The 16,767-nt window shown below is 35.4% G+C and overlaps 1 protein-coding gene across 1 annotated transcript; it reads right to left on the minus strand.

Moving 5' to 3' along the window:
• Positions 1–6,652: 6,652 nt before the first annotated feature.
• Positions 6,653–14,202, minus strand: LOC112790152 (VAMP-like protein YKT61). The gene is made up of 6 exons (XM_025832413.3): positions 13,758–14,202; positions 13,056–13,153; positions 12,316–12,420; positions 11,130–11,195; positions 10,382–10,468; positions 6,653–6,996 (listed from the first exon to the last, which is right to left on the minus strand). The coding sequence occupies exons 1-6, from the start codon at positions 13,948–13,950 to the stop codon at positions 6,946–6,948; spliced, it is 600 nt and encodes a 199-aa protein (XP_025688198.1). The 5' UTR covers positions 13,951–14,202; the 3' UTR covers positions 6,653–6,945.
• Positions 14,203–16,767: the final 2,565 nt, after the last annotated feature.

Genomic DNA, 16,767 nt, shown 5'->3' on the forward strand with positions numbered 1-16,767 from the left:
AAAACCCGGGAACCCCACTACATGGAGTCTATACATAGATGGGTCATCAAATAAATCTGAAAGCGGGGCTGGCGTTATACTAGAAAGCGATCAAGAAACTCGGATAGAGCTATCCTTAAGGTTTAAGTTCCCTGCTTCTAATAATCGGGTGGAATACGAGACTCTCCTTGCTGGCTTGAAGCTGGCTAAAGAAGTAGAAGCAGAAAAATTGATGGTGTTCAGTGATTCATAAGTAATAACCTCACAAATCAATGCCACCTACCAAGCTAAAGACTCCACTATGAAGAAATACCTAGATGAAACATGAGAACAATTGACACACTTTTCAGAAAGTGAGGTCCAACATATAAATTGGGAATCCAATGCCCGAGCTGATGCTCTATCAAAGTTAGCCATCACCAAGTCAGGGGGCAACAATAGAAGCCTCATTTAGAAAACTCTATAAAAGACATCCATATCAAAGGAAGAAGTGTTGACCATACATAATCATCATTTAGGGTGGATGGCTCCCAAAGTCAGCTACCGCAAATTCGACTTGCTCCCCAATGATGAAAAGGAGGCTAAAAGGCTTGTCAAGGAGGCATAAAACTATACCCTAGTCCACAATATCCTATACAAAAGAGGGATCTCAACACCCCTCTTAAAATACATCCTGACTTCTAGCACAAAGGAAGTCTTGGAGGACGTACATAGTGGCATATGTGGTTAATCACTTAGGAGCTCGATCATTAGCCAAAAAAGTTATCCGAGCTGGCTTTATCTGGCCGACCTTGCAGAAGGAGGCAGCCGAGTTCCTCAAAACATGCCCGCCTTACCAAAAATATGCCAATTTCCACGTTGCACCTCTTGAGGATCTCATCAGTGTCACCTCACCATGGCCATTTGCTAAATGGGGGGTTGGATCTACTTGGACCATTCCCCCAAGCCCCAGGCCAAGTCAAGTACCTTATAGTAGGAGTTGACTATTTTACTAAGTGGATTGAGGCAGAACCTATGGCAACCATCACTACTCAAAGAAATCGAAAATTTCTGTATAAAAACATAATCACAAGGTTTGGAGTTCCCCACTCCATCACCACAGACAATGAAACTCAATTTACCAACTCGACCTTCAAAAACCTGGTGTCCAACTTGAAAATTAAACACCAGTTCATGTCCGTAGAGCACCCTCAGGCCAATGGACAAGGTGAAGTTGCCAATAAAGTCATATTGATTAGGTTAAAATGCTGATTACAAGATGCGAAAGGAGCTTGGGCTAACCAGCTTTCTCAAGTCTTATGGGCTTATCGAACCACTCCACATTCCACAATGGAAGAAACACCCTTCTGACTTGCATACAAAATGGAAGCAGTAATCCCCATAGAAATAGCTGAAGAATCACCTAAAGTTCTATTTTACAACGAAAAAGCTAACACCCAGGCTCAGAAAGAAGAGCTCGACCTCCTATCTGAAGTCCGAGAAAGAGCTCGGATTAAGGAAGAAGCACGAAAGCAAAGGATTGATCTAAGGTACAATAAAAAACGTGATCAAGAGAAACTTCACCACCAACGACATCGTCCTAATTTGGAACGACATCAAAACACAGAAGTCGGGTGAAGTAAAGCTAGCTGCAAACTGGAAAGGACCTTACAAGATAGTAGAGGTCCTAGGCAAAGGCTCCTATAAGGTGTCCGACCTCCAAGGGCGGGAGATCCTGAGGTCCTGGCACGCTTGTAACCTAAAAGGTACTATAGCTAGGAGTCTTGTACCTAGGTGCACTCTTTTTTCCTTGAAAGATAGGTTTTTTAATGAGGCACCAGTACAAGAACTAGGGGCACCGAAGCCTCTGGTAAATAGCTCTGTAATGGAATTTTTTGGTTTGTTTCTTTTTTAAGTTTTCTATCTCAAACGCTTTAACTTAAGCTTGACAAATCGCAAAAATCATTGACCAACCTAAAATAGTCAGCAAGATAAAGTGACAAGGTACAAGTTAATGTAAGAAGTTACACAAACAACATGTACAAAGCGACCTCAAAACAGGTCGGCATAAAAATAGAGTTGTAAAAGTAACTTAGCGAAAGTCCGATTACTCGAAATCAGTTATACTTAAGGAAAATAATAACTAAAACCCAGAGAACTAAAACAAACCATACCCTACTACAAAGACTTAAAGGGTACTTAACAAATTAAGTTGAAGGAAGAGCATTGCTTAATAAAAGTTGCGAACAAAGGCAACGAAAAGTAAAGTGTTCTACCCACTATTACAAAAAACTAAATGTCATAAACCCACAGGTCGGCAATCAAGCAAACACTAGAAGCAAAAAAACTTAACGCTTCTCACCCATGAGAGGGTTGAAAGCCTCGCCAGTAGTAACCTCTTTGCCCGAGGCCGAAGGAGGGGTAAGCACGGACACTGGTACTGCCGAAACGACCTCAAGAGCAGGAATAGAAGTCTCCACCACCACTGCTTCAACTCCTTCACCTCCTCCTCCAATGCCAACCTCTCGCCAAACACACAAGTATACTCTTGGTATTTCTTGGCCTTTTCTTCAGCCAAGGCAGCTACAGCTTCCGACTTAGTGGCCCTCTCCCGAGCTCTTTCAAGGTCCAACTTCAAACTATCCCGCTCCTTCTCCAAATCCTTCTTCATCTCGCCAAGTCTCTCTACATACGCCAGAGCAGCCACCAGGGTACTGGTCGTCGCTTGGATAGGGGAGCCCCTTTACTCTCTAGCCAGGATCGCACACACCCAAACCGTCCGAAGGCCTCCCCAGGCTAAATGCTGGAGATGGTTCTGGATGGCAATATCATCCATGCTTAGATGATGATAAGGGAGCACATTCCTCTCACCCCAGGTCAAGGCGTCGAAGCAGCTCGACTAAATGCTCTCCTCGTCATCTACCTTCTATTTCTTAAAGGGAGGCTCAGAAGAAGGAGGAAACTCAGGGGAGAGCTCAGAAGACACAGGCCTGGACAAGCGAGTAGGGATGATGACCTTCAGGATAGTAGGGCTTGACCCGACTTCTTTCTCAGGGAAGATCGGACGGATGATCCTGCCCCGACCTTTTTTTGAGACCCGGCTCCAATATCTTTTTGCTGTTGAAGGTTTTTTGCAACGAAGGATTTTTTGATATTCCACAGATAATTTATAGCCGACTTGGGAGCCATACTTTTTGCAAAGCAACACAGAACGAAGTCAGAATTAACATTTAAAAAATAAGAAAAATTCAACAAGCAAGGGAAGAAGAACTACCAAGATTCGACCTCAGAAGGCTAGGATCTCCTAGATATCTCTTCGTGTCCAAATGGGGATCTTGATCCCAGGTACCCAAAATAAAGTCTACAATCCCCCTCTCCAGATCATCTAAGTCAAACAAATCCCGTTTAATGATATTGAGGGTGTTCTCTCAATACAAGGGAAATAAGGGCCCTTGGCTCTCGGAAAGGAAGAAAGGTTGAGCATTCACAGCCTTTTTAACCTTAAAAAAGTGATTTTTAAAGTCATGAAAAGAGTCGTCGAAAATGGAAAAGTCCTTCCGACCCTGAACAGCTTGGAAGGATATCCATCCCAACTTCTTAGTCGAGCTATATGGTTTAGTTGCAACAAAGAGATAAAAGAAAACGTTCAAGGTAGGCTGGACGTCTAACTCACGACATAGGAGCTGGAACATCTTCATGAAAGCCCAGGAATTCGGGTGCAGTTGGGAAGGGGCAAGATTTGAAGACCGCAAGACCTCCACCTCAAAATCTGTGAAAGGAAGTCGGACACCTAACCTAGTAAAAAGGCAATCGTAGGCATAAAAGAAAGGATGCTCGGACTCTACTATAGGAGGAAAATAGACTCTCTCCTCAGGATCAAGTGGTTCTAAGACATAGTTTCTCTCATATTCCCTATTCTCACAAATGCTATGGTATCTACGAAACGTATCAACTCTCTGTCGATTATCAGGACACACATTAAAACAGTACTATCTACCCAAATCCGAAGAGCAGGGGGAACCTTAGTTGACATGTTCAAGATAATTTTGTGAGGCATAAATACTACACCTACAAAGTGCAAAATAAAGCAAACAGTCACTAACAGAAGTCGAAACTCGTTCAATGCAAGTCGAGCAAAACAAATCAAATCAAGGGTAAACCATTCTTTTCAAAATCCTTCCACACAACAAAATAAATGGCACCTCTTCGACACAAACACCATGTCAAAGACGGCACCATCATGGGCAACACAGTGCATAACAGACAACAGCCACACCAACAAGGATTCATTCAAAGGAAAAAATAGAGGGTCTTTTTAAATCTTTTCCTCAAAACACTCCATATCAAAATTTCTCCAAAAACAACAAAAAAAATTCAAAGATAGCTAAAGCAAAACCAACAACAAAGCAGGTCACACGCAGAAAGAAGAGCTTGAGGGAAAAAGAAGAGAGAACCAACCTCGAAGAAGATCGAATAGAAGAGAGGAAGAGCGCATCTAAAAAACAACAAGAGCACGAACAATCTCCTTCGTGCCGACACAACAGATAACCCTTCAAAACGCCAAGATCGAGAAACCTCGAAGAAACAGAGACGAGGAAACAACAAAGAAAGTACTTTGGTGAAGAAGAAAGCAAAACAACTTTTTAGGAACAAACAAAAAGAAGAAGAAGAAGAGCCGAAAAGTCCCCTTTTAAAGGAACAATCAATCAGGAACAGCTCTTTTATGCCCCTTTAAAGCGCACGAATCCCCAGGAGCAAACCACCGCGCAGAATTCGACGGTCATTAAAGCTCCCCCAACGTTCAAAAATTCGAAAGAAGTTGGGTGACACCGACAAGATCAAAACCCGACTTACATAGTAGAAGCCATAGAATGCTTGAGCTCAACCTATAAAAGGAACGAACTCAAGCAGGGGCACTGTTCATACCCTGTCCCAATAAATGAAAGCCAGGCCCAATAACCCAAAAAGCCCAACAATAAAGGTGGACTTATTGATAGACCCGACCTCTTCAAAGAGGTCGGATGATGACTTAAAGGTGCAGCTCAACCTGGCATAACCACCTCCATAAAGTCTCTCCAGCCGACTCTATTTCATCTAGAAGGTAGATCCCAACAAACTCCCCAGATAAAGGGAACACTTATCTAACAGAAAAGATAAGGACTACTCCAACAAAGGTGGTTATCTACTCTACTATAAATACACTGAAACTCCCAAGTATAACGCACGTTCTAATCTACTAAAAACTTGCCTAAGGTCCTTGCTAACTTAAACATCGGAGTCTCTTGCAGGTACCACCCCCACTTCCTCACGAGGAACTCGGACAGGCGGCACCTCGACACCAACAAGTCGGACGCTGTCCTACAAAGAGATTTGGACCTCCCGTTCAAGTCCAAATCAACGTTTCAGGTAACTCTCGAAACAACTTCTTTTTTTAAATTTTATTATATTGTTAAAATGTGATATTTTAATTTAAATTAGTTATTAATATAAAAAATATCTGGAGCCAAGTTTGGGGCCAAAGATAGCCATAACTTTTCTTTTTGGCTTTTGTCTTGCATTCATTAATTATCGCTAGAATGAATACATGATATCATAATTATCATAACTAAATCGAGCTAACCGTTTTGACCAAAAAACTGATAAACCGAAAGTCTGGTCGGTTTGGTTCATTGCAAGGATTGTTTTTGCTCTCAAATCGATCAAACACATTTACATACACAACAATGTATATTGGTTCAACCTAAAACGTCTTGTCCAATCCTCACGAAGCTTGAGAGTTCTACTAATAGAATGAGTGTACATCATATATTATTTGCATAAAATTTTCTCAACAATATAATCCAACAAAATCTAATATAAAAAATAAAAAAACGTATTGCATTCATTAGAAAACATATAAAGTTAAAAAAAATTATTTTATTAAATTCTATAGAATAAATACACATTTTGACACTTAAAAGATTTTGATTGACTAAATGGGTGTCAATTTTATTTTTGACAATAAAATTCCAAATATCAACTTTGTCTAACAAAATGGTATAAATTAATGATTAACCCATTTTGTCAAACTAAACTGATATTTGATAATTCATTTTGTCACAAATGAAAATTGAAATCCATTTTGTTTAAATTCAAAATCTTTCAAGTATCAAAATAATTTTTTTTTTTTGGTTTCCCACGGTATCCCCCAGCCCGGCAGGCCAAGGATTAATCCGCCGCGGTACTGAGCTCCATTTAAGGGTTTGCCGCTGGCCAATGGGTTGCTGCATGCACAAGGCGGGATTCAAACCCCCGACACTTGCTTAAGCGGACTAGTGAGCTAACCACTAGACCAACCCAACTTGGTTATCAAAATAATTATTTACTCAAGTTTCATATTAACAAAATCAATAACTAGCATTCTAATTTTAAATTTTCATATTAATGGAATCACAATTCTATTACAATTTTCACATTTTATAGGACTTTTACATGTCTCCGGAGGACAGGGACCTCTTCCCGCCTCTATCCCCGTATATCGTGAGGACTGATTTCCGCTTTCGTCCTATAACCGTTAATTTCCATGGATACTCATTTTGAATTTTTTTTTTCCTTTTTCCCTTTTGTCATCCACCAGAATAAGAGGGACTGGAGGGCATGAAAATCAAATAACCATTGCAGGGGATAAGATGACATTTAACATAGACTGAACGGCTGTATCGAAACAATAATTTATGTATACTATAATTAACATATTATGAATCACAGACAACGTAAATGAGAGTATTAACTCTTTAAATCAACACGGTAAGACCTTTAACCAACATTCAGTTCCCGTCTGCAATACATATATCGCGGAGACCATAGAATTTCACGAAGCAAACAACGGAGAAAGTGAGATATGTATATAGATATATAGACATAATGAAGCTATTTTCTCCTATCCAACAGCCTCAACATCAGAACAGGATTCAGGTGAGTTCACTGGAAACTGATGGTCTTCGAAGTTTATAATATGGTACAACACTGATTGGTTTTCTTCGCCTGTTTGTAGAACATCTGTTTCAAACACCAGCATCATGGTTCTTGTGTCAGCATAGCAAATTAATCCAAAAAGTTCGTCTTGCTTTCTTTCAAATACACAAGAAAATATGTACTCAAATAATTCACTCTAATCATGGCAATAAATAGAACAACTGATTTAACATTCATCAATGGATAACTACCAGGAAAAGAAAAGGGATGTGTAAATAATGGAAATAACTCGATAACTATAATTTAGACTGAAAGAATTATCTTCCACAAAATTAGAATGGAAGTGTTAGTGTCCATGTTGATGTTTCATTCTTTTGATGGTAGGAGAAAAGAGAAAACTGTGAAAAGCGATGACACTCTTAAGGGTACAAAATCAAGGTAAGAGTAGAGAAAAAGTTCTATATGTAAGAGAAGCATTGTAAATTTTGGCAAGTCTGTCTAACTATTTTATACAAGTTAATCAATAGACACTAATTTACTGTTTTGTTTATCAATAGGCACTTGGATTCAAGTTCTGAAGAGTAAAAAAAAAAATTATGGATTATATATAATGAAGAGTATTTTAGAATTAAAAAAAAATTGTACACTAACTCTTTCCATATCTTCACTATATACGGTATTTATAACAATATATAAAGGAGATATAGGGAGTTTGGTGTCCAATTCCCGCTTTTTCATTTTATCCCTACCAACTATCATTGCAATTACATTCATGTCTTATAAATTCACACTTAACCTCCATTAAAATATCAATTATAATGAAATGAGAATAACTAGATAATATCTTCTAAGAGAATGCAACTTTTTCTTTTAAGAAAGAAAGAATATCACTACAGAAAGAGGATAAGGCATCCTCCAAAGAAAAATAGAAGGCCGTACAAGATTGATTCATGTGACAAGACATGCTAATCTCTTTGCATATCTACCAAACAACCCAACTAACGGATGTATTTCCAGAAAGCACTGTAAAATCTAGGAAGGCATTTGTAAAATCCTTTCCAGATGATGTTCAACGATGAGGAAATCAATCCTTCAAATTTATCATAGATCATTGGAGAAAGCCTATATCTCTCCAGAAAGCTTGTTCCGAAGCCATAATTATAACTTCAATAACGATTCTGGAATTGTTATTAGCATTATTACCTTTTTATGCTCTTGAATTTAATGTGCAGTCATTTTAAGACATCGATCATCATGAAGTTTATTGTATTTTATTAAAAAATTGAATTACTAAAGAATAAATATAAAAAAGTGCAAGTTATTCGTTGAGAGATTATTTTAGATTGTATATGAATCAGAAAGCCAAAGCAATATTTGTACTAGCATTTGTATCAAACAAAAAATTCCCAAAGATCCACTTGTACTGGCATGTGTATGTCAAGAATGCTACATATGTTTTGACGGAGCTTAGATGCTAGTGAAACGTTAAAATTAGCAACTTCATATCTATGAGATCTGAAGATATATATATATATATATATATTAAGAATTTGGTGCATCTCCATGTCTATGTCATTATGACATTCCATGTCAACTTATATGCATCATAGGTCTTGACATCTACCAGCATCTAAAGATATTGTGAATCTTCAACTTCACATTCATGTTTATATATATGATATATCCTACAATTTAAGAATTTGATGAGTCCCCATGTCTATGTTATGTTGACTGTCCATGTCAAGAGATATGCTTCTTAGATCAACAGTATCATGTTAACCCTGCTTATGTCTTAGGAGGGATTCTAAGTTTCTAACCATAAGAAGTTGCCAAGACCAACAACTTGAGAGTTGAGATGTGTATGATTGAAATGTGACTCGATAGGAGATAATCCACTTTTGGATGCAAAATGAAATAAGGGTATCCATAGGTGGTTATTCTGTTTTGAATATCCTTTTTGTATAGCTGACATCCTCCAAAGAAAAATAGAAGGCCGTACAAGATTGATTCATGTGACAAGACATGCTAATCTCTTTGCATATCTACCAAACAACCCAACTAACGGATGTATTTCCAGAAAGCACTGTAAAATCTAGGAAGGCATTTGTAAAATCCTTTCCAGATGATGTTCAACGATGAGGAAATCAATCCTTCAAATTTATCATAGATCATTGGAGAAAGCCTATATCTCTCCAGAAAGCTTGTTCCGAAGCCATAATTATAACTTCAATAACGATTCTGGAATTGTTATTAGCATTATTACCTTTTTATGCTCTTGAATTTAATGTGCAGTCATTTTAAGACATCGATCATCATGAAGTTTATTGTATTTTATTAAAAAATTGAATTACTAAAGAATAAATATAAAAAAGTGCAAGTTATTCGTTGAGAGATTATTTTAGATTGTATATGAATCAGAAAGCCAAAGCAATATTTGTACTAGCATTTGTATCAAACAAAAAATTCCCAAAGATCCACTTGTACTGGCATGTGTATGTCAAGAATGCTACATATGTTTTGACGGAGCTTAGATGCTAGTGAAACGTTAAAATTAGCAACTTCATATCTATGAGATCTGAAGATATATATATATATATATATATATATATATATATATATATATATATATATATATATATATTAAGAATTTGGTGCATCTCCATGTCTATGTCATTATGACATTCCATGTCAACTTATATGCATCATAGGTCTTGACATCTACCAGCATCTAAAGATATTGTGAATCTTCAACTTCACATTCATGTTTATATATATGATATATCCTACAATTTAAGAATTTGATGAGTCCCCATGTCTATGTTATGTTGACTGTCCATGTCAAGAGATATGCTTCTTAGATCAACAGTATCATGTTAACCCTGCTTATGTCTTAGGAGGGATTCTAAGTTTCTAACCATAAGAAGTTGCCAAGACCAACAACTTGAGAGTTGAGATGTGTATGATTGAAATGTGACTCGATAGGAGATAATCCACTTTTGGATGCAAAATGAAATAAGGGTATCCATAGGTGGTTATTCTGTTTTGAATATCCTTTTTGTATAGCTGACATTGTCTATATTTGCAAGTCATGACCAGTACCATGGAAGAGGTAATGCTAAAGTTGATTGTTTCGATTACACATATATTGTTGTTAAACAGGTGAAAATGATATAAGATTTGTTTAATTTTAGGGAACTAGTGTTGTATTCCCAGAGGTGCCACACTAAATTATCTAGCATTTTTGGCTTGTTAGGCTAAATGAGCTTGTATCAGTAATTGTCCAAAATCAGACAACTTACAATTGCTACAAGCCAAGACATGAATGAAAAGAATAATATAAATAAGATCACCAATATACTTAATGATAACCTTCAAAGACAAAGGTTTAGTAACGAGAAGGATGAGGGAAAGCAATGCATTCATGTATCAGAAACAAATGCAAAGAAGTAAAATAAGAGCTATTGTGTACCTGTGATGCTGCACTCAAATCAGAACTCTTTTCAACTAAACTGTCCAGCCTCTCTCCTCGAGCAAGCACACTATCAATAGTCTTATGCTGTTTACAAAATTAAAGACCAGACAGTGAGAGAATAGTAAAATAACTCAAATAGAAGGTCAATGGGATTGTTGGAGGGACGATTTATGCTTTTCTTGAAGTCCAAATGGAAATACTTATACATATAAAACTTATGCCAAAGGAATATAAAATGTGAAAATGATGTCAGAGAAACTATAAATGTTAAAAACAAGTCAAAGGTCCTTGACAATGACATTAGAAATCAGTTGAAATGAAACTACTTCATGCTTTCATGTGTATACGATTCTTAGAAATGAAACACTAATATCAAACATCAAATTTAAATTGAACAAGTGAATTATTAAGTCTAAGAAACACTAATATGTTTGATGAAACAGAATTGATAGTAACTGATTGGTTGATAACCCACCGACAAATATCATACAGAAATTTGTAATAGTACATTATATTTTGCCTCATGAGAGAGAACACTTGGCCATAATGCAGACATTGTCATCTGCGACTAAATGTATTTGAAAAGCAATGCCAAAATTCCATTAAAGTGACAAAAGCTACAAAGCATTTATAACTTGAATAATTACATATAAGGGAAAACATCTGACTAAGGATAAGTGAATTTTAGAAGAAATTCACTGTTTTGCAAATATATAAAGCAATACATAGTTAACCCAATACTTACGAGAATGATTTTTGTTTCATCTAGTTCTCTTTGGATTTTCAACAACTTGTCAGCCTCTGCAGGGTCCTGACAATATGTAGAAGGAGGATTCCAGTGAAATGCAATTATGTAAAAGTATTCATCGAAGGACAGGGAAACATTGATACAACTTATAGCCCGTTTGGTAAGTGTTATTGGAAACTGGTTCTTGGTGTTAAAAAAAAACAAAAAAAAAAGAAAAAAAAAAACAAAAAAAACAGCTTGCCTGCTAAGAAATTAATCTGGATTAATTTTTAAAACCTTAAAACAGCTTGAGTCTTACTAATAATATGCTTGATAATTAAAAAAATAGAGAATACATTTTAAGAAATTCATCATTCTAATTTAAGAAACTAGTTTTAACAGGGGAGCATCAAGTGTCCTCACAAACTTCCATTTGCCAAAGAAGAAGCTGCTTTTTCTTCTTCCATTTGGCATATCACCCGCTTTTCCATTACAAATTATTTTCTGCAGCCAATGGTGAGGAAGCTCCTTACTGCAACTCAGCCACAGGCCACCTCCACGTGCCAACATGTTCAGCACCAGAGTCTGCTTTGATTTGGCAAACATCAGTTCGAAATGATCTCAGTTGATCCTTTGAGTTAGTCTGACAACAGACATCTGAATCAACTGATCATCTGAACCTGCCAATTGGCATTATTATCCCACCAACACTATTTCTTGAACTCTGCTCTATCAGGTGTTAAACAACTTTCCTTTTCTTCAAATGCGTGCTTTGGCCCAAAACATCGAAATGTGATCACATTGTAAACTGAATGTGGCAACATAAAACAAATAGAAAAATACCGCAGAGTACAACAAGTGATATTTACGATTAAATAATTAAAAAATCAAAAAATTAATAAAAATAACAAAAAAGTTAGAGATCTTGCAGTTCATATAGTTGGTGAATTGTGAAACAAAACCATCCAAACAGAAGTTATAGATTTTACCATTATATAACTGTTTGGAAAGTTAATTTGTGAAACAGATTTTTTTTTATCTCTTGTTTTTAAAAATTCAAATCAAACTAGCTTTATACAACAATTTCAAAGTATTAGAAAACCAAAACACTTTCAAACAGGCTCTAAGATTATGAAAATTTTTAAATGAAATTAGTAATATCTATTCTTTGTGAAGCTAATATAACGAAAAGGTATTTACATGCCTGGAATTTTGTCAGAGCTTCATCCAAATAAGGCCAGGGTTGAGTGCTGTCTGTTTGAGCACTTCTCCATGACTCACCAAATTTTTTGTTATATTCATCCAACACCTGCAAAAAATCAAATTTCTTTTCATAGTAAAGAAAGTTCATCACCATGAAACAATACTAAATTATAAGTATCATATCAGAAACTGTCTTTTTGTGCCAATTATGGAGTCCAAAGTTAGGAAAAATTAATTCGGTGCAGTTGATGATTGAGATTTGAGATTGCTGCTACAGTTTCAAATCTAGATTCCTAATAATCTATGGTATATTGAATTTGTAACGGAGGTTTGGTTCTACAGGTGCACCATGGACGCTCTTCAAGTGGCTTCATGATTCTTGTGATTCTGGTTATCAATCTCTCTATAATTTAGGATTAGGAGCATTTACAAGATCACCCAAGAGACTCTGTTTCTCCTTTTCCAAACACACTGTTCTCCCCAATTTTCTCACATCACGACTCTCCTATCATACAGAAGCCATTTTACACTTGTTGCAGAGTCCAAATTAGCCACACATCCCACAACCACTATAGAACCAAAGACTAAGGCTTGTCACTTAGTATCGGTAGCAGGGATTGCAGAAAAGAGTCTTTGTTGAAATTGGTTTATGCATGTTAAAGCTTTAACATTTTATGATCTAAGCCTAAGTCTTACAAGGAAAATTTAACAGTTCACGGAAAACATTGATCCCACCCTCACCTGGTTGAGAAGAGAAAATGCACTTCGAATTGGGTAGTGATCATCCATAAATCCCACAGCACAAAGGCCATTTCTGTTGTAAGCATGCACCTTGTACTCTGGAAAAGGAAGCAACAAAGTGAAACAAGTTTTCAAATTTTCAAAATTTCAAACACAAGAAACCGTACCGAACCACGCGTTGAACGATCACAACCAAAAACTAAAATCAAATGGAAAATAAAGATTATCCTCATCAGAGACCAAAATATATTGCCATCACTCATCACAAATTGATCTACAATTTCTATTGTTATGAATTAGTAACTGCATCCAATCTCCAAAAAATCCCAATTGTTTCGAATTTTCTCTTTTTTTTGGAATGGAATATTTACAGAATCCCCATGAATAGGACCAAACCTTATTCCATCCTTTGCTTTAAAAAAAAAAACCACTACCCCCATCCCCCACCCAAAGGAAGAAAAGGAAGCAAAAAAACATTTGTAAATTTTTCTAGTAAATAGCAGAAGCAGAACCCAAAATAAATGATTAAAAATCCTACGACTAGAGAAGCGATCAGCACCAAAATACAGTATCATCAACAACCTAGATCAATCAAAACGACAACCAAACAATTCAAAAACGACCAAACTCATCATAAATTCAAGAATCGGAAAGCGAGAATGAAACCCTAAAACGTTGAGATTTTGAAGGGAATATACGAACCTTCATGCTGAACAGATTGACGCTGGCCCTGAGGAGTGCGTTTGGCGACGGTGCGACCAACGAAGACGATGAACTCCTTGACGCTTGAGCGCTGGAAGTAACCAAAGTGGCTCACGTCCGAAGCGTTCGCCAGAATCACCGGATCCGAACCCTCGCCACTGCATTTCAATACCAACAGAGATGTGATCTTCATATCTCTCTCTCTCTCTCTCTCTCTCTCTCTTCCTACTGCTTCTGTCTCTGAGTTCTTTCTCGCTCGATTTGCTCTTACAAAAGTCTCAGTTTCCTTTTTGTTCCTTTCTTGGATTCCGATTATGGAGTCGGCAAACGATGGTGCAACCGTGTAAAAGAAAAGAAATGGAATACGAGGCAAGTTGCACACTATTGAAAACAAGGAACCTTTTAGTTTTATAACAGACAATTTTGCTAGGTGACCAACTAAGTATCACCCAATTTTGCCAATTACAATATAGGCCATAATAAAATGGTGAATTCTATGGTGAAAAATATATTTTTTTTCTACACATATAAAATTTTGGTGGAAGTTTTAAAAATGGGTAATTTTTATACTGTATTTTATGTCTAATCAAGTCTTACAATCTCTTGACTTATCAATAGGATAGTTTGCAGTAATTTATTTTTTTATATTAAATATTAACTGAAATTGATTTTTAAATGAAAATATTAATTAGGTGGGTTAAATTTTTTTGCAACAGGTCAATTAAAAATTGAATCATATTTTAATTTGGATCAAAATAATAATCATTTTAGGTCTTTTAATATATAATATAATTGTTCACCGGACAAAAAAAATACAGTATAATTCTTTTAGATTTTTTAACATAAATAAATTAATTGACAAAAATGAATAAATAAATAAATTAACACAGCATTATTTTCAAAAAAACAATGAAAATCAAATAAAATACCAACATACAATTTCGTTTTTTCTTGTTGGTTTACAAAAAATATAAGTTTGGCCACACCGATTTTAGTACAAATTTGAAAAAATTATTCTAATTTAAATGAATAATATGACCATACTTTTACTTCGTTATATTTTAACTTTTATAATTATTATACTTACTAAATTTGTATGTATAATTATTTTATATAAAAACCAAATGTTAAAATATTTTATTTTAGTTTCTAAATGAATATTTTCTATTGCACGATTTTATTTTTTTTAAAGAATATCTAAATTAATATTTAAAAATCTAAATAATTATAACATATATAATGTTTATAATATAAGAGAAAAAGTGCAATAAGAGAAGTTTGATCTAGAGATAAAACTACATCGTAATTTATTTTCTAAAATCAGATTTTTATTTTTTTAATATTTTATTTTATTTATTTTGTTTTTGACTAAAATAATCAAAAGTGACTATTGGTATTTTTTCTTTCTTTGGTCATGGACAATTGATAAAGTTATAAAGAACTATCTATAATAATTAATTAACTATAGTGATAAAAAATAGAGACTTATTTTAGCACAAATTCAAGTATGGTCCAAATTTTTAACTGGCCTGTTACAAAAAAAATTTAACCCGTCTAATTAACACTTTCATTCAAAAATTAAGTTCAGCTAATACTTAATTTAAAGAGACAAAATCACTGCAAACTATCTTATTGATTAGCCAAGAGACTACAAGATTTGATTAAACAGAGTGTAGTACAACAGATGTCTATTTTTAAAAGCTTCCACCTAAGTTCTATATGTGTAGAAAAAAATTACATTCTACACCATAAAATTCACCTAATAAAAAAGTTCAATAACACAAAGTATTCCACATCTTGACATTCATATTCAAACTTAACTCTCATTTTACTTTTTACTTTCACACACGGTAAAAATTTTTAACTGCATACCTACTTTCCTTCTTCTCCCACCCCTACTCACGATGTCGCTCCACTTCCCGTAATTGCGCTGCCACCTCTTAGCCAGTGCCGACAACTCTCCCATTACAACAACAAGTCGTGTGTCCTTTTGCTGGCGACAACGAAGGGAGTCCTGACGTTAGGATTTTTGCTAGTAAAGAATTTATAAAAATATTCGCGTTGTAGATATAGCTTCTAAACTAACAGAAATTCCTTCGTACAAAAGTTTTGGTTGTCACAAGTAACAAACCCCTTTTTAAAATTGATAACCGAGTATTTAAACCTCGGGTCGCCTTCTCAAGGAATTGCAGGGAGGTATGTTCTTATTATTGGTTATGCAAAAGTATGTTCAGAGTTTTGGATTAAGGTAAAAGGTATGTTGAATGACACTTAAAATAAAATAATAACAACTGTAAAATAAACTCTTGGTAAGGTATGAGAACTGGAAGTCCTATCCTAGTTATCCTTATCAATTGTGATGAGAATTTGATTTTTCTCCCACTTTGTTAACCTCTAACTATGAAGGTAAGTCAAGTGAATGAATTAATTCGAATCCTCAAGTCACAGTCTTTCCTTGGGAAAAGTCAGAGTTATTGGATTTCGAATTAATTCTTGAAGAATTCCAATTTTCAGTCAACAATGAGTTTGATAACTCAAGAGTTACCAATCAATCAACCAAAGCCAAAATGGAATAAAATCTACTTGAATGAAAATAATTTGGATAGACACCAAACATCAGTGACATATAAGTCTGAAATATCTCAATTATATTAATAAAATAAAATCAATCCAAATATGAAGAGTCATAAGCCAAATAAGCAACATTAATGATCAACAATTAAGAGAAGTCGAAATAAAAAGATATTGAACCTGATAAAAGGATGAGATAAAAATATTCTTAAGTTCTAAAAATCCTAGTCCTAAGAGAGAGGAGAGAACCTCTCTCTCTAAAAACTACATCTAATCCTAAAATTATGAATTATGAGAGCATGATCTCAAGTCTCTGCAAGTTTTCTGACTTTAATCTGTGTTTTTAGGCCGAAAACTGGGTTGAAATGCAGCCCAAAATCTCTGTCAGCGACTTTTGTAATTCTGCAGATCGCGCACGTCACGCGATCGCGTCATCCAT

Source organism: Arachis hypogaea, chromosome 3 (genome assembly GCF_003086295.3).
Source record: "Arachis hypogaea cultivar Tifrunner chromosome 3, arahy.Tifrunner.gnm2.J5K5, whole genome shotgun sequence".
Lineage (NCBI taxonomy): Eukaryota > Viridiplantae > Streptophyta > Magnoliopsida > Fabales > Fabaceae > Arachis > Arachis hypogaea.